We start from the raw sequence: 18,236 nt of genomic DNA, 5'->3' as shown, positions 1-18,236 counted from the left end.
CCTGTTGTTGCTGCAAAGGGGGAAGCAGATAGTTGTACGGAGACTGCTGAGAGAGCAGACATGCTTGTACTAGCTCCGTGTACAGTCTGTTGAATAAAGTAGAATGTTAGACTACTTTCAGACTGTCTCTTTCTTCTGCTGAGATGCCAGGGGAAAGTGAGTGTGCATCTCTCATAAGGGAGGTGTCGCTTATCACTGGTCTCTCTGGACTGAGGGAAGTTCAGCCAGAGGGTGACCACCGGAGAGAAGCCCTGGTGCCTGGGAAGAGGGGTCAGCCTTTCCGGGGGGGGGCTGATCTTAAACAATCCCACATTACCAGGATTGGGGAACCTCAGGCTCAAGGCCCAAAACCAGTTGTCTAGATCTTTCTATAAGGCCATTGGGACTCACCCCAGATCATAATCCCTCCTCAACCCCAAGCCAAACTGCTGGCAGCCCTGCTTTGCTTTCCTGGGAGGTTTTTACCTGTCTGGAATGCATCACGTTTCCTGTCAGGATTGGGATCCCACACAGTGGTTTCTTTGGAAAGCCACCAGTGCTTTATTTTTTAAAAAAACATGCTTAATGTATTGCTTGACCTTACATATTGTTTTGATTCAATGGCATATGCATGGAGTTCCCACTGAATGTACTGAAATGCTCGTCCTCTTCGTCCTTGTTCCTGAAAGGTGAGTCTGATGAGGAACTGCCAGCCCCCTCGCAAAGCTTGGAGAGCTTCTCAGATGAACACCCTCTTTGTTTTCCTGCTCTTTTTCCCATCTTTCACTGGAGTCCTCTCTGTCATAGCAGTCACCGTCTGGAGGTAAGCAGGAGTGCTTCCTTCCCCTTGTCAGATTACATTGCTCTGCCTGAGGCTTTTGTATACAGAGAGAGTGAATCTGTGGCCCTCCAGATAGTGCTGCACTACAACTCCCATCATCCATTGGCTGTGCTGCCGGGGATTGAAGGGAGCTGGACTCCAAGAATATCTGGAGGGCCATTGGTTCTCTCTTCCTGTTTTAGTCTTTGCTTCTGATTATTATTTTTTTGTGAGGGGTTGGTTGCATCACGCAGAGGAAGAGCTTGTAGCAAGGGCAGGTATAAATCACCCCATGAATGAGCTAATCACAGGTGCGAGTATAGCCAAGCAAATAGCTACATTAACAGCCTAGTGCCCCGACTATATCTGTGTTCAGTGCAGTGGTGTGTCTGTCTGTTAGTCAGTGTTACTTGCCTGGTATTATGTCTTGAATTGCTGAACTTATTTAGAAATACTTTGTACTTTTATGTATCTGTATATATCTGTATCTCCCAAAGTCTACAAGCTGTATTCAGAACTGTTTTCCTGAGCCTTATCTTCTGCAACAGTAAACTATCTCAACTCCTTCAGTGTAGTGATGGTACTGGGTATGGTACTAGTGATGGTACTGGGAGCAACTTCCACTGCGTGGGCATCTCACCTGAGATTCCCAACAATTGATGCTAGCCTCTCTGCCCCAGCTCTGCCTTCAACAAAGGAGATTGCACTCCATTAACAGGAAGCAGTGTGCACTTTGTAAAATGGTGTGGTTTGTCTTTCTGAGCCGAAAAATTGACAAGGAAAGGAAACCATGAAATAATCTCTTCCCCAGTGCTTCTTCCATCCTGCCCCAGGCAGGGAAGATGGCTGCCCAGTTGACCTGTTCTTTGAGCCCAAAACCTCTAAGGGCCATGACCAGTCAGTGCTGCGTGAGATAGACCATTTTTTTTTTAAATGAAGCAGCTTCCTTATATCCTTAATTAAATCTTCTTAAAAAACAACAACACTCCTTCCAAATGTTTATGGAAATGGTTTCACACTGGTCTTTAGAATGCAGCAGTGGTATTGCATCATGAATTGTATCCATGCCATTGTTCTGTGCGTGCTAAAATATGTGGACCTCTTCCTAAAAAAACCTTCCCCTCCCCTCTTTGCTTAGGTTGGAGCCTTCTAAGACATGTGGCCCTTTCCGTGGTTTGGTGACTGTCTTCGAGTCTGTTTCCAGCTGGATGGGAATACTCGCCAGTTATCCCAGTTCGAGATGGGTTGTGTGGATTTATCACAACTTAATTGAAAGCGTGCATTTCTTCTTCATCCTCTCCATCATTGTTTTGTAAGTTCCTGTCAGCTGTGCGTTTCTTTATTTTAGCGATGTAATAAGAAAAGGTAGATCTTCTTTTATTTGCAGACGGAAGTGCTAATTTTAATTTCTTAAACTTTTGTTTTAGAATCATCACCTACCTCTACTGGCAAATAATAGATGGGCGTAAAATAATGGTTAAACTTCTGCAAGAGCAGATCATCAATGTGAGTATGTTGCTGGGGAGGCTTCCTGTTATTTTGGCTAATCATTCTCTGGCACAGAATTTTATATTGTTGGATGTTTGGGTGCAACTCAGCTTCTGGAATAGGGGTTTGCATGGGGTAAAGGTAGATGCAGTGAGGGACATTCACATCCCCAGACTATCCCTGTAACTTTAATCTATCAGCTTCCTTCTCAGTCTCCCTGTTGTTTAGACTGATTCAACTTTCTTTACATCCTATTTAAAACTTCTTCCTCCTCCTCCTCCTCCTCCTCCTCCTTCTCCCTTGGACCTCAATATGAGAGGTCATCTTTAACTATTTGTTCATCTCTAGATTAGTTAGGTTGGAACTAGAAACATTTCTCTCCACTGTATTTCCTACAGTAAACAACTTTATTACTTTCTTACCTCCATTCATCTCCCTCTGTGTGTGATCGCAATTGGTGAAGTCTACTCTCTAAGCAAGATTTACTAGCTAAACACTGCTCACTCTGCATACTAAAGGGTTTCAATAAGTAGCTTTCGCTCTCCCTCCCTCCACCCCCCCCAAAAAATACCAGCAGCAGACACCATGACCATCACTCTTCCCTCTGGATTCAAAATTCACAGAAGTGTTGACATTTCTGGTTGGTTACCCATGTAACCAATTTGATGGCTGCTTAGAGCCAGTCGAAGAGGTGGAGTTTGGGGGCTTCCCCCAAGCCAAGGTAAAAGAGGGGGGAGGCTGGGATTTGCTTATGGGGGCAGTGCACAGTTGATTCAGTGCACCTGAATACAACATAGAGGGCTAAAGGAGACATTGCATTAAACACTTATTTTTAAAAGTGTGCTTGTGCTGACTGCATTTATTTTGGGATTGAGGGGAGGGCATTTATTTTGGGGGGATATTCTGGATCAGAGCCCTGCAATACAGATCATGGCTGTTCTCAGATTTCCTGCCCAAACTCCTGCTATCCTCCCTCCTTCCAATGGCACTGTTAGCTATAATGGAAATCTTCTGGAGAGAGACCCCACAGCTCATTTTTCTTCAAAATTAATGTGGACAGTATACACATTTTTTTGAAAGTGTGTTTACTGTACAATATGGATTTCTACCTCCACACCCGAAAGGGTCCATTTTTTGTGGTAAGGGGAAAGAGCTGTATGAAGAAGTATCAAATGCATGCATCTCCCCATTGCATCTTCTAATACTCTACTCAATTTTTGTTTGTGCATAGGAAGGTAAAGATAAAATGTTCCTGTTGAAGAAATTACGTGCGCTGCAGGCATCTAAACTTCAGAATCGGGGAGAGCAGCCACAGGTTAGTTGTGAAAATGTGGGCTTGTAAAATATTGCCTTATTCATTATGGGCCGTTAAAACAATTGTCTAATAATCTGGGGGAATACATAATTCAACATGGCAAGTTGTTTATTAGTATTGCACTAGATGGCAGCAGCAATTGTACAAAAATCCCAGGCCACTGGAGGTGCCTGCGTTGCGTGCAGGCTTAATCTCCTAGGTATAAAGTCTTGAATACAAGACTTGCCTTGAGTTAAGACTTTTGTAGTTGCAATCCATTCCACCCACCCTGAAGTGTGGTTAAGTATACACAGTGTACCTAATTTTGATACTTCTCCCCTGCACACAGAGTTCATCTGTGCGCCAGTCAACTAGACAGCAGGTACCTGCACCATTGCCTAACTCCACTGAAAGCTCTCCAGCAACAGAGGAACGAGACTCTTACTTTGAGGTAATGGCAACAGCAACTGAGAGAGGACCTCTGGGCGCTTGCATTGAATTGAAATTCTTTTACCACTCTTCTATGCTTCAGAGCTCACCTAGAGTATTGTTTGTCCAGTTTTGGCCATTGGAGTTTGCAGGCCCAAGCTCAGTGGTTGAGCAATCCGCTTGGCATGCAGAAGGTCCCAGGTTTATTCCCATTGTATCTAGGTAGGGCTGGGGAAAGCTCCTGCCTGGAGAGCTGCAGTCAGTCCATCACTGGTGACTGTTGGCACTGATAGGGCAGAAGGCAGGGAAGCCAACAGTAGGTGGTGCCAGAGCTAACGATGGGCGGAGCCAACTGATTCTAGTTCCACCCCCATCCTCTTGCCCTTTCTGAGTTCTAGAAAAAGGATTCAGACTAAACATTAGATGGAGCTTCCTGGCAGAGTTGAAGCTGTTTTGACAGCGCAGCAGGCTGCCTAGAATGGTGATGACCTCTCCTTTGGTTAGAAACATTTAAAGGTAGGCTGGAGGGCCACATATCAGGGGTGCTGTGGTGGTGAATTTCCCACTTCAAACAGGGGGCTTGGTTGGATGACCTTTGAGCTGCCTTCCTACTCCAATTATTGCTTGCAGCCTCACAATTTGGTGTCATTACACTGCCTGTGTAGGTGGCAAAAAGCAGGTGGAAATCAAAGCCGCCTAGTCCTTCCTCAGCAGCCCATGTTCCCAGCAGTGCTTGAATTATGTCCCTAACTTCTCAGTGCTGGAACGCAAGGACAAATGAAGATTAGAAATTGTGCAATAGTAGCTCCCCAGAGAAGCTCCCCATCTAGTCCAGCATCCTGTTCTCACAGTGGCCAATCAGATGCCTATAGGAAGCCCTCAAGTGGGATTTGAGCACAACAGCAGTCTCCCTGCACTGCAGTTTCCAGTAACTGGTATTCAGCAACATGAACAGCATTGAAGTGCATTGGGCCAAGTGCTTTTAATTATCAGTGGCGGAATCAATTGTTCCAGCAAGAGCAGACCAAAGCGAATGTTCTGATTTGGAATCCCTTGGTGGTGGTGATAGTTGGTGTGGAAATACATGGAAAATCTCCAGGGTGTGTTCTGATAGTTGATTTGGCACTCACAAGAAACAGATGTTATCATAGATCCTGGCTGGAGAAGCAGAATGGAGGAGAGTGTTTCCAAGGTGCAATCAGTTGGGGAATAAAGAATGTGGCAATTAAAGCTCCGAAATTCCCTCACCTCATTTTAGACATAAGGAAATGGGGATCTGTCGATTATTACATTACTATGTTTTTCTTCCCTTTAGCTTGCAAGACCTCAGATGACCAGCTTCTCTCGTGGTAAGCATAAGCCTGGCACAAATAGGCAGAGCAGGTGGCAAAAAATAGAAACCCAGCTCTCTGAAGATCTAAAGCCCTTTTCAGGCATTCAGCTATCAGTAGGAGGGCACAGGGCTGGCTCTCCCCCTACACAGAACTACACAGTGCATTAGCTGACATGTTATTGGCTTAGTCAAGAGGTTTATGTTCTATGCATGATGCTTCCAACATGGAAACTCAGGGTCCCCATCTCTGAAGCAACTCTTCTGTGCGTTAGGCAGCTCCCTTCAGATTGACCTCCCCATGTGTAATGTGGGGTGTGTGGCCACTTCATGTGCTGTTGAGGGAAGGGGGCTAGTCCCACATCTTTCCACAGTCCTTTTCATGTGTTCAGAAATTAATACCTGAATAGGGCTATAATTACCTGGTCAGGAATGGTATAGACTATAGTTTGGTGTCAACATCTGAATTGGCAAATCCTATCAGGATTGGAAAGCCACTTCAAACAGTGATTTTTCAATTCCATTTTGGAGAGGAAGCAGAAACTGGTTTGGTTATATTGGATGGGGGGGGGCGAACTATGGCTCATTGGAATCAGGAATTGGAAGTGGAGGAGATAAAGGGAAAATACAAGCCAGAGGCTTGGAGCAAACAACCAAACCAGTTCATTGTTTGAAAAAGTGTATCAGCATACGTGGATTACTGGTTGAACCTAGCTAAATCATCATTCTACTTTTAAAAAGCAACTTCTGCTTTGAAGATAAATGATCTATGGGCTCTCGTCCAGAGCACAGTCCCAATCTGGATTGGGGTCCCACAAATTTCCTGCCGACGATCTCTCTCCCACCCACCCGTTTACCCCTGAAGGTAATTGTTGCAGTATGCCTCATCTTCTGGAGGAAATAGGGTTCCAATTCAGATTGGGAGTGCATTCCTTATCTGGGACACACAGCTGATTTTTCTTCAAAATACCAATGTTCAGTTTAAGGATGCTTGTTAAAAACATGTGAATGACCAAGAGAGGCATTGACAAAAAGGGCTGTGAATAGATAATCTCCATTCCACGTGTGCCATGGTTTGATTAGGAATGTGGGTAACTTCTTTGAAATACGACAGTGCTGATGCTTTGCCATCTTGTCTTGCTTGCAGTTCATGAGAGTAGCCATCTAGCCAAGAATGCTACAGCTTCCGAAGCTCTGGCTCTGGCTTTGAGAGCCAGGCAAGAGGCTGAATGGGAAATGGGAGATGATGAAAGTTCCTGAAAGTGGAGGAGTGCAAAATGGACAGAGAAGCACTCTTGAGAATTTTGCTATTTGCACTACTGAGGCCTTAGAAGGATCTGTCTGCACTTTTGAAAATTGACAAATGAAGGATGGTGTTGAAAACCAAGGCTTTTTGCATCAAAAATATGTATTTTTTCACTGGTTGCAATTTTGCTTTATTATAATTTTGAAAATATTGTGAAACATAATTAAAACAGGATGCAGCTCATCAACGGAATCCAGGACAGGATTGACTACATATGGAAAGATGTGAGATTAAATACCTTTTTTGTGGAACTTTCTTACTGGATTAGTGTAAATTATTCCGATTAATAACTGCCAAGTACAGGTCTGTAAATATTTGTTGTAATCTTTCTGAAATGCTTTATTTTTGCTGTGTTGATCAGAATATTTTTTTACAGAGATTAGAGGCATTTATAAAGAATGATAATGAGAGCTCTGTTTGTTTTTTTTAATTAACATGCACTGTGTCACCACTGTGAAATGTTAAATCTGGTTACATATATCTTACTTCATCTCTGTGCAGTCCCAACCTTTTCTGGAGAACAATGGCTACATAACCAACCCGCCCCCCAAAGTTGTAATGTACGTTTGGAAAACAGAAACCTGTTTTAGCTGTGACTTTGCAGCTGCACATTTTTAAATTGTTTGACAAGGACCCTCTTATTTCTCCTACATCAATGGTTGGCTGCTTCAGTTGCCACCTGGCCCAGCTAATTCCTTCCAGCCAAACTACTCATATGAATTGCAATCAAGAGCACTTTTGAGGAGTGCCTGGCTGCTGGAATCAGGATTGCATCTACAACAGGAGTCGGGCGAGTTCTTGCTGCTCAGCTGTTTGTGGTGCTTGGCTTCTTCCTGTGAAAAGCTGGTTTGCAGAGTTTAAGGCACAACCTTTGCCCTTCCTAGTGTACTCCTAGTTCTTCAAGTGCTTCTGTATCTCTACTAGATTTCAGCATCCAATTCTCCCCAAGTGGTCGTATTTTCTTTGCTTCTACTTTGTCAAGTAGTTTCTAGTTTCCCTAACATAAGCAACTTTCATAGTAAAGGCATTTCCTTTGTGTGTGTTTGGACACAAAGTTATTGAGTGATCTTCTGAATGCTATTACTTTGGAATAGATTGCACTTCATGCATTTTCAGAATAAGTGCAAGGACAACCTGCAAAGAATCTTGGTCAGAGGAGCAGACCCTAATTTGTAAGAATTAACTTGTTGCTTCAAAAGCAGTGCCAAATGTGAATTCAAATTGGCACCTAAACTGAGCCCCCCAAATCTCTTCCTACTTACCCATATATAGTCTAGTCCTGGCTGTGGTGTTGCTCCATGTTGTTTCCAAGTCTTGCTTATCTCCCAGGGAAGATTCTCTTGCACCCAACCACCCACTTACCCATAAGGCAGTACCGCAACCTGCAGCACCTGCCCTAATTTCTTCCAGCCCCCCAAATGCTTTGATTTTTCTCTTGCTCTCTGGTCCACGACTTAGAGAACTGGTTTGTCTTTTGACTAGACAATGAGGAGGTATATGCAGTTGTCTCACTACTATTTCATTCTAAGTACAGGCTAATGAATGTGTTTCAAGTCTTGTCAGTGATTGGTAAAGGCCTAGCATCGATTTATTTCAAAAAAAGCAGCTTAATTTAGAAAAAAAGTGTCAATCCTCTACAAGTCCACACCTGCATTAAACCAACCTGATTCTTTAAAAGGGCTGCACAGCCCTCTCTTAGACTCTCAATTCTTCTTGCTAGGATTAAAATTGATTGTAATGTTAAGACACCATCCAGCATGATGAAAAGAAACATTTGGATCCACTTTGCATTGTGATCATTCAGTCCCAAGAAAATCATTATGAATCCTTGAAGTTCCAGTGCTGACAAACTTCAGTTTGCTTTAAAGAAGAAACCCAAAAGAATCCAGCAAAGGCTAAAGACTAGAAGTGAGGGTCACAGTCCTCCACTAAGCTGTCAGTGATGTAGCTGGCCTGGAGAACATTTTCATAGTACATTTTTTCAGCAAATGTGTTGACTGTCCAAGCCACAACTTGAATTCCTTTGGAAGACCAGTGTCTCACATATTCCCTAAAAAGGATAATGTCAGAAATGATGTAAGGGAAGACTGCAAGTGACTGCAATTAAAACTAAACCTTTACTATTGCATGTTCCCTATAGTAACAGCAGGCCATCTTTTTGGTACTTAACTCACAATCTTTCCCCTCTATTTTGTTTAAGATAAGGTGTGGTATTCAATTGGAAACCATCTCTTAGGGATAATTATTGAGGCCATCAGAGGAAGAAACAGCAGCATGCCTAGGTACATTTCCAGCTGAAAGCCCTGCCTCCCTCCATGTCCCCAGTGCCGTCGCTGAGGAAGCAGCACCCAGGTATCCTCCCACCTGAAAGCCTCGGCTATGTGCATAGAGCTAAATTATCTTGCCCTTGCACAAAGCTGCCTTTTCAAGCTACCATAAGAGGGTATTTACCCTGAAAGGTTGTTTACAAGTACTACAGATGAGAATTACCCATAAAGGTAAAGGACCCCTGACCATTAGGTCCAGTCGTGGCCGACTCTGGGGTTGTGGCGCTCATCTCGCTTTATTGGCCAAGGCAGCCAGCATACAGCTTCCAGGTCATGTGGCCAGCATGACTAAGGCACTTCTGGCAAACCAGAGCAGCGCACGGAAACTCTGTTTACCTTCCCGCCGGAGCGGTACCTATTTATCTACTTGCACTTTGATGTGCTTTCAAACTGCTAGGTTGGCAGGAGCAGGGACCGAGCAACTGGAGCTCACCCTGTTGCAGGGATTTGAACCACCGACCTTCTGATCGGCAAGTCCTAGGCTCTGTGGTTTAACCCACTGTGCCACCCACGTCCCACCCGTACAGTTAGGGTGGTTTAAATAAAAGCTCATCAGGCACCCACTGACACCTGCACTCTGTTCTTTTATGTCTCGCATGATTAGGTGTATGCCTATCCTCCCCCTCATCTCCCCCCTCCCGATCCTTTGAGGAATATCTTAGCTGTGGGTGGGTTAGACAAAGGGTAGCCAACACAGTGCCCTACAGATGTTGTTGGGTTCCATAGGCAGTGATCAGGACTGATGGGAGTTGTAGCCCAACAAGCAGCTGAAGGGCACCTCCCACTGGCTATCCCAGAGTATAGTCAAGGTTTTCTGCTTACTGTGAAACGAAATTTTTCTGCACCAGAAAAGCGGAAACCCCACAGAAGTGCCACAGGAAGTTGTGCATGCTCCAGTCCATAATGACATCCAGCATCATCATGAAGTAATGTTTCCAGCAGGAAGTGTAGCGAGGCTTCCCATCTCCAAAGTAACTAAAGCTCCATGGTCGGTGGGTTAGAGCTGTTAAAACATTCCTATCAGCTTGCTTCATCTACAAGGCCAAGCAGAGAAACAAATGAATACATTTTGATGTACAAAGATTGATATTGCAAGGGAGACTTGACTTTCATCATTTCAAGCTTGACTTCGATGGTACGTAATCTTGCTATATCTGGTAGTCTGGCATTTGTAGAGGAAGAGTCAAAGGCTGGAACTCAACCCTTGCATCATGTTTGCTAAAGAAGTCCAGACATTTTGTGCCACAAACCTAAATACTCTTAGAAGTACACCTTACCGATTTTATTTACTTCCCAAATTATGTATCTTCCTTGAAGACCTGCGTACTGGAATAGTTTTAAAACTATTTGGTTTATAGCAATTAAACTAATGATTAGGGTTGGTTGTATTGGGTACCTGTACACCCCCCCATGAAGCAAGCTTAGGACTGGTTTTAGGTTTTGGGGGGTCCTGCGTAAGCTGTCTTCAGTAAGCCCTGACCCCCTTTATCCATGACCCATACAACACCCCCCCACTGTGCTTGCAAAATGAGGGGAGTCCATATGATGCTTCACAGTGGACAGAATTATTCAAGATTTTAAAGTGAAGGCCACTTTGTCAATCTTTAACATAACCTCCCCACTTCCGTAAGATTATGTACTACGTGTAATGCTGAAATTACCCAAATTAAAATCTTACCATGACCAGAAATATGGCAACAACAGAACACTTAGGTGAAAAATTGTACCTTATAGACAACATCCGGCATAAAAGAGCAAACGATGCTAGTGTTGTACAGCCGAGGATATTCCAAGTACAGGGGTTTTAGGGCTGCAACTGCCTGCCAGGAAACAAGTTACATGAAAGAAGTGCAAAGCAGTTTAAAGGCAATTTTGTTATTATAGCCTAAAGGTCAGACTAGAGATGGAAAGGATTGCATTTTTTTTTTTGAATGCAAGATGCTGACCTTTGGTTTTGCCATTCAGCTGGCTTAGGTACTTCTAGTCAAGACAAGGGTGCTTGCTATTGTAGTGGTGTATATACAAAGATAAAATTATTGTTTGAGACGTACATCAAGGAAGGCCCAATTTGCTCCAGTGGAAAATTTGCTTTTGGCAAGCATTTTGGTTCAGTACGTAAGAGAGAGATTCAGAAAATGACCAGTAGCTCAGAGTACGTGCTATGCTAAAGGCGCCATGTTCAGTCCTCAGCATCACCATTTAAGACTGATTTCAGGTAGCAGCAGCACTGGGAAAGACCCCTGTCTGTGGCTCTGGAAAGCTGCCAACAACTATTAGACTACAAGGCTGGACTAGGCAGATCTACAGTCTGACTCTATAAGGCAACTACATAATACATACATACATACATACATACGTGTGTAATTCCATGTGCACAGTGCCAGAAAATGGGATAAATGCCCCTTCCCTACCCCACATCTACAACTTAAAGAAAATGTTGTTTCAAGCTTATTTTTAACTAATCTCCCCCACAAAGGAAATGGGCTTAAGTTATTCAGTATTATATCGCTATGAATAAGACCAAAGGCAGGCTAAATCAGCTATGATTGTAAATGGGCTCAAAAGGAAGCAACACAAATGCTCTTCTTGTCTTGGTAACATTGCATTAATGTTTTACTAAGAAAGATCTCTCAGATCTGATCAAATGGAAGACCTCTACCATGTGCTGTCCCACAAGAATGTGAGGCTTCAGCACAGTGGAAGAAAATGGTACCTTGTCTGCATTGCCCTTGACATCAAAGTAGATTGTGAGATCGTAATGCATACTTTCCAAAACAGCTTCTTTCAAAGTTGGTATCTTTTCTCCACGATAATCCCTCCTACAGAGAAACAGTAAAACTTTAATTGTGTGCATTCCTGCAAGAACATTTACATCAAAAAAAGGAATAATGCTTCTGTTCACTTTTATCACCATGAAGTATCTAAGGCAGGGGTGGGGGGCCTTTCTGATTGGTGAACCAGATGTTTATCTCCTCTCACCTTGTGGGCCAACTTTGATAGGCAGATGGGACCACCCACCTATCAGTCACCTGACACCATTATTTCCCATAAAATCTTCAGGACAGGTAGCTCTGACTGTGACCTAATATTAGAAAGAACTAAAATAACCAAGAAAGTATGTGTTTTTACCAAAACGTAAACAGTCCAAGCTCAATATATCCAGTAGTATTCTGCTGGTGATGCTTGTGAATAGCCCAAAGCTGCACCCTTACAGTATTTTGGAATTATCTGACAGAAAACACATCTGGTTGGAAGAATTTCCCACCCATTCTTCAAGATTCTTTCCTTCCACCTATTACCTTCACAAGAACCTGGTGAAGTAGAAGAAGAAGAAGAAGAGTTTGGATTTGATATCCCGCCTTTCACTCCCTTTAAGGAGTCTCAAAGCGGCTAACATTCTCCTTTCCCTTCCTCCCCCACAACAAACACTCTGTGAGGTGAGTGGGGCTGAGAGACTTCAAAGAAGTGTGACTAGTCCAAGGTCACCCAGCAGCTGCATGTGGAGGAGCGGAGACGCGAACCCGGTTCCCTAGATTACGAGACTACCGCTCTTAACCACTACACCACACTAGGTTACACTGAGACCAAGTGACTGGCCCAAGATCACCCAATAAACTTCATGGCTGAGAGGTGGCTTGAAGCCAGGCCTTCCCATCCATCGCTACATCAGGTGGCGCTCATCTTCACAAACCACTTATCTCTACATACTTATTTGGGAATAAGAAATAATTATTTCTGTGGGATTTGCTTCCACATAACCATGCATAGGATCAGGCTGTAAGAGAAAACATTTTATGTAACGGTACAGAAATATTGGATTTCCAGGTATGAATGAAGGTGTTCTTCAGATTGCTCACTTACCATAATCTATGTTTAGCAGCTGGATTAAATTTTCTGATATCAGCAAAGGTCAAGCTGTTTAAGTTTCCAGACCCATCCGTGGTCCTGTCTACAGTGTCGTCATGCATCAGGACAGGAATGCCATCAGCAGTGAATCCAAGGTCAATTTCTACCCCTGTTGCTCCATTCTCAGCTGCCTTGATGAACAAAAAACAAACTGCTTTAAACAGGACATTGGATAACAATGCAAATTTTGCATTGTAATCTGTGTTTTGTTACCATCACATTAGAAATGGGAAAACTGAAACGAATTCACCAGCTGTGACCTGACTTTTGTTGGTGCTGCAGGACCTTTCAGTACTATCAGTCATGGTATAGTGTTTCTGTACTGCTAGGCCAGGTTGTGGTTTGGAGTACAGGATTGTACCGGTTCCTGTCCAGCCTAAAGGGCAGTTTTCTGAAGGCAGATCTGGGGATTAAGTGTTCTTGTTTGTTAATTGGCCTATGGAGATCCACAATGTTGCATCTTTTCCCTCATGCTGGTTAATGCTTACATGAAACTGCTGGGAGAGGTCTTCTGGAGATATGATCACCAATATGTGGGTGACACCCAACTCTAGGATTGCTTTTCATCAGATTTTAGAGAGTAAAAACCCTTAACTGATTGTTATGGGTTAGATGTTAGTCAACAAACTGAGATGGTGCTGTTGGGGGCCTGTTATTTAGTATCTCCAAAGTATTCAATTGACATTAGTGTGTTTTCAAAACCAATTCAAAGTGCTGGTTATCAACTTTAAAACACTAAATGGTTTGGATCCAGGGTTTCTAATGGGCCACTTGGTTCCACACAAATTCCCCCACCCATTAATATCATCAGGTTAGGGTCCGAGACACCCAAACATCTGAGGTGAGATTGGTTTGTAACTTGGAAGGAGACAAGCCTTCAGATAAAAGAAATAATAAACAATGAAGATGATCTCTTCTGTAACCTGCAGAGTGAATGTGAGGGAAGTTAATTTTATCTCTGAAAGCTTTTCTGGGAAGATATCCTGCAAAATTTGTACTGATTTGTTTAAGGGATGTGTCCTCTTGTGTCATCAAGGGGGTTGCCAGGCTTTTTATTTTCTGACATTAATACTGAAAATTTATATATCTTGCTGGGTTCTTCAAAGAAGAAAAATGTATAATTTGTATTTGTTTTTAAATGTTGAGTTTCTTATCTTTATAGTGAAGTGAACAAACAATGAGAGGCAATGTGTAGCCTGCTCAGAGATAAGGAAACACTTTAAATCTCATAAAAGTCCAACCAAAGACTGTGGATTTGCAGAACAGATAAGAAACAGAGGAGTAAACAGCATCTCCCCTCAATGAGTTTGCAATGGATTGTCTTGGGAAGTGGAAGGGTACTATATTTACCACTAATGATTCACAAATATTTGCACCTCATCTCCCTTGTTAATCTGCTTACTCTGTTTAGGTTTCAGTTGATCTCAATAATCCCTGTGGTTCCTTGATGCTTTAATCACTCTCATTAGTACAGCAAGTGAGGGTTACCTTCCCTTGTTTGTCACACATTTAATTGCAACCACTAGCTTCAGGACAGGTTATAAACCTCAAAGGTTTACTATTCCATTGCAAGTCTGCACTGGAACATTACTTTGAAATTAGGTCTCTTATTCCAGAATTTAAAACATTATTCCAGAATTTAACACTCATTGCTAGCCTGCTTAAATTCCTACCTCATAGGAACACTGTGAGGATAAAATAGGGAAGAGGGAAACCATATATGCTGCCACCTTGAGCTTCTTGGAAGGGGAGACAGACAGACAGACAGACAAATAAATAAAATAAAATAAAATAAAATATGTGGAGATTAACCTTGGACCTAAATTCTAAAATTCCTGGTAAGTCGCAACCCTCTAGGGTGTGAAAGTCAGCATCTGCCCACTAAAGAGAAGAATGGCGTGTCTGTCACTTCTCCTGGTCAAGAGAAAATCCAGGCTGGTTCTTTTGTGTTTGCATGTTCCTTACAAGAGATGGGCTTAATCCCAGTACTGCTGCATAGTCCACAAGAGCCTGCAGTTGCTTTGCAATTTCTCTCTTCTACAAGAAGAGTTGCTTCTATAGGAGGATGCAAACTTTTCAATCACACCAATGAAACAGAATAGAAAGATGCACGATTTTTGGACCCCTCCCTGTTCTAGTCTTCCTCTGTTGTGCATCTCCCTCCCTCCAAGCACACAACTAACATTTAGACTTCCCCCGTTTTATTTATGTTACACTGTAGAATGCCCCCTACATTTATACCTAAGCCCCTAAACCTTCCAGAAGTTGTTTAACAGATACAGATAGGTAGCCGTGTTGGTCTGCCATAGTCAAAATAAAAAAATTCCTTCCAGTAGCACCTTAAAGACCAACTAAGTTAGTTCTTGGTATGAGCTTTTGTGTGCATGCACACTTCTTCAGATACACTGAAACAGAAGTTGCCAGATCCTTCTATATAGTGAGAAGGTGGGGAGGGGTATTACTCAGAAGGGTGGTGGGAATGGGAGATTGGCAGATAGCTGAGATGAGCCTGTTGACGACTCTTAACGACTGCAATAGTTCTTACAGGAAAAGGCAAGGGGTGAGAAGGTGAAAAATGGCTTAGTCATGTATAATGAGATAAGAATCCAATGTCTTTGTTCAGACCAGGTCTCTCCATGGTTTTAAGTTTGGTAATGAGTTGCAATTCAGCAGCTTCTCTTTCCAGTCTATTTCTGAAATTCCTTTGTAGTAAAACAGCTACTTTGAGATCTTGTATAGAATGTCCTGGGAGATTGAAGTGTTCTCCTACTGGTTTCTCTGTTTTGTGATTCTTGATGTCAGATTTATGTCCGTTTATTCTTTGGCGTAAGGTTTGGCCTGTTTGTCCAATATAGAGAGCTGAAGGACACTGTTGGCATTTGATGGCATACGCAATGTTAGACGATGAGCAATTAAATAGTCCCGAGATGGTATGTGTGGTGTTGTTGGGGCCAGTAATGGTGTTGTCCGGGTGTATGTGGCAGCAAAGTTGGCATCTGGGTTTATTGCAGGCTCTGGTGCCAGTGTCCGTGTTAAGTCTGGTTGTAGTATTATTGTGGGTTAGGAGTTGTTTAAGATTGGGTGGCTGTCTGTAGGCAATGAAAGGTCTTCCTCCCAGAGCTTGAGAAAGAGAACTGTCATTGTCCAGGACCTCTTATTTTAATAAATAAAACTGCAATTATCATAATGCATTTGCATAATCTATGGTGTGGACCACACTTGCAATAACAGTACTAGGCCCACTTTCGATCACCACAACTCAAAAAGAATATTAGAGAGCTGGGAAAGGTGCAGAAAAGGGCAGTGTTGGGAAATGAGCTGGATAGCTCAGTTGGTGACAGTGTATTGCTGATAATGCCAAGGTTGCAGCTTTGATCCCTGGATGGGACAGCTGCATATTCCTGCATTGCAGGGGATTGGCCTAGGCCCTAGAGATGATCCTCAGGGCCCCTTCCAACTTTGATTCTATGATCAGTTGCCTACAATCATGAAGCTGGAGCAACTTACCAAGGAGCAATGGTTAAGTGAGGAAAAAGTGGATAGATAAAGAATTTTTCTTCCCCTCTCCTAGTACTAGAACCCAGGGTATTTTGATGAAACTGAATGACAAGAGATGCAGGACAGAAGAATTATTACACACACAGTGACAGCTGCTTCCGTAAGATGCAGCGATGACTGCCAACATAGCTTTAGGATATGGCTGTACAGTAATAAAATACAGTGTTAACAATAACAATGCATGCCATGTCAAAATAAAAAATTCCTTCCAGTAGCACCTTAAAGACCAACTAAGTTAGTTCTTGGTATGAGCTTTCGTGTGCATGCACACTTCTTCAGATACCATGTGTAGAATGCATGCCATGTGTTATTTCAGGTACAATAGTGACAAGCATATATGGGGAAATTTTTTCCAATGAATGCCATGGCATTACTCTGAAGCCCTTTCCAGCAACAGGGAATGGGTTAAACACCCCAAGTCCCTTCCACACCCTCCAACCGGGTTTAAAACATTTGCTTCCTGCCTTCCTTCTTTCACTCTCTGCTCTGTTTCGCCATCAGCACCACAATCCCCTGCAGGGCATGGTTTTACAGTATTTCCGATCGCATACCTTAACACCCCCCCCCCAAAAGAATATTTAATTTTTAATTATTTTTCCCCTCGCATTTTTTTGGGGTGGGGTGAGGGGAAGAAGATGTGGTATAACAAAGAGAACCAAATATCCGGGGGTCTGACCTGTCTGATGGCGGCCAGCGTGTTCTCGGGCGCGTCGTGTCCGCCGCCGCGGTGCGCGATGCGCGCCGGGTTCCCGCGCGGCTGGACGACCAGCTGGGCTCGCTGGACCGGCGCCGGCTCGAGGCTGAAGAGGCGCAGCACCAGGTAGAGGCCCGCCGTCAGCAGGCAGGAGAGCACGGCGCTCCGGCTCAGCAGCAGCGCGGCCAGCAGCACCGTCGAGAAGGCGGCCAGCAGCCCCTCGGAGTAGCAGAACATGGCGGCCCAGCGGCCCCACAGGCGGAGGGGAGTCGCCCCCCCCCTCCGCTCCCTCAACTGTCAGCGAAGGCGGCGGCCGCCGAGGAGGCAGCGCTCACCTGGGCCTTGACAGCATAATAGTGAGGCGAGGGCGCCGGCTCCCAGCCAATCGCCGCCCAGCTCTCCGGGCCGCCAGCCAATATGGAGCGAAGGATTGAGGCGAGGGGCGGGTTTTTCTTTTCCGTGCATTCAGAATGAACTCTGCCTTGAAGCTGCGCAGGCCAAGTCCAAGTCCACACCACGCAGTTGTTGTTGTTGTTGTTGTTGTTGTTGTTGTTGTTGTTGTTGTTGTTGTTGTTGTTGTTGTTGTTGTTGTTGTTGTTGTTTTCTCCTTCAATGGGCACTATGATGCCGTTTTGTTTTGTTTTTTCTTTTGTATACCACCCTTTACCCGAAGATTTCAGGGCAGTTTACAGCATAAAAAAACACAATAAAAATAATAACAAAACGAAACAGAAATCCCCCCAAGTCCTTTAAACAGTCTTGGGAGAAGCAATGTATTGAAGGCGTTGTCAGGAGCCCACATCCTCCAAAGGGAAAGCGGGTAGCCCCACTGGCTTTTGGCTCTGACCCCCATTGTCCTACGAAGCAGTCACCCTCAACAAAGAAAATACAAACTGATCAACTAAGAATTACTAATGCTGAAATTCTATATCTAGGAGGAAGTCCTGATGGACTTCGTGTATTTCTTATTTCTCGTGTAGACAGATGCTGTATACTGTAATTGCACTGTATCACAGGGATGCTACACCTGGCATTCACCCCGATCACTGGCCATGCTGGCTGAGGCTGATGCGGGATGCAGGCAGCGGTTCTCAGCATCTACCTC

The 18,236-nt window shown here is 43.8% G+C and overlaps 2 protein-coding genes across 3 annotated transcripts in view; one reads left to right on the top strand and one right to left on the bottom strand.

Annotated features, from left to right (window-relative positions):
• Positions 1-7,056, top strand: part of TMC5 (transmembrane channel like 5) — a 32,954-nt gene extending 25,898 nt beyond the window's left edge. Inside the window, exons 16-22 of the mRNA XM_083474600.1 lie at positions 669-802; positions 1,938-2,111; positions 2,227-2,305; positions 3,519-3,602; positions 3,931-4,032; positions 5,326-5,359; positions 6,488-7,056. Coding sequence (XP_083330726.1) covers positions 669-802; positions 1,938-2,111; positions 2,227-2,305; positions 3,519-3,602; positions 3,931-4,032; positions 5,326-5,359; positions 6,488-6,600 — 720 coding nt within the window. The 3' untranslated portion in view covers positions 6,601-7,056. The remainder of the gene's footprint in view (positions 1-668; positions 803-1,937; positions 2,112-2,226; positions 2,306-3,518; positions 3,603-3,930; positions 4,033-5,325; positions 5,360-6,487) is intronic.
• Positions 7,057-8,209: 1,153 nt separating this feature from the next.
• GDE1 (glycerophosphodiester phosphodiesterase 1) lies at positions 8,210-17,839 on the bottom strand. 2 transcript variants are annotated; one of them, XM_083474518.1, is made up of 6 exons: positions 17,114-17,839; positions 12,835-13,010; positions 11,687-11,792; positions 10,701-10,793; positions 9,796-10,007; positions 8,210-8,696 (listed from the first exon to the last, which is right to left on the bottom strand). In XM_083474518.1, exons 1-6 carry the CDS (start codon positions 17,366-17,368, stop codon positions 8,549-8,551), a joined length of 990 nt encoding a protein of 329 aa, XP_083330644.1. In that variant the 5' UTR covers positions 17,369-17,839; the 3' UTR covers positions 8,210-8,548. The 2 variants fall into 2 exon arrangements, with proteins under 2 accessions (XP_083330644.1, XP_083330645.1); XM_083474519.1 differs by lacking the exon at positions 10,701-10,793 and having other exon boundaries at positions 17,114-17,500.
• Between the last annotated feature and the right edge of the window lie 397 nt (positions 17,840-18,236).

The sequence above is a fragment of the Podarcis liolepis genome (assembly GCF_965112155.1).
Source record: "Podarcis liolepis genome assembly, chromosome: 14".
NCBI lineage: Eukaryota > Metazoa > Chordata > Lepidosauria > Squamata > Lacertidae > Podarcis > Podarcis liolepis.
Note: the sequence above shows the minus strand (reverse complement) of the source record. Positions and strands in the feature narration are given on the sequence as shown.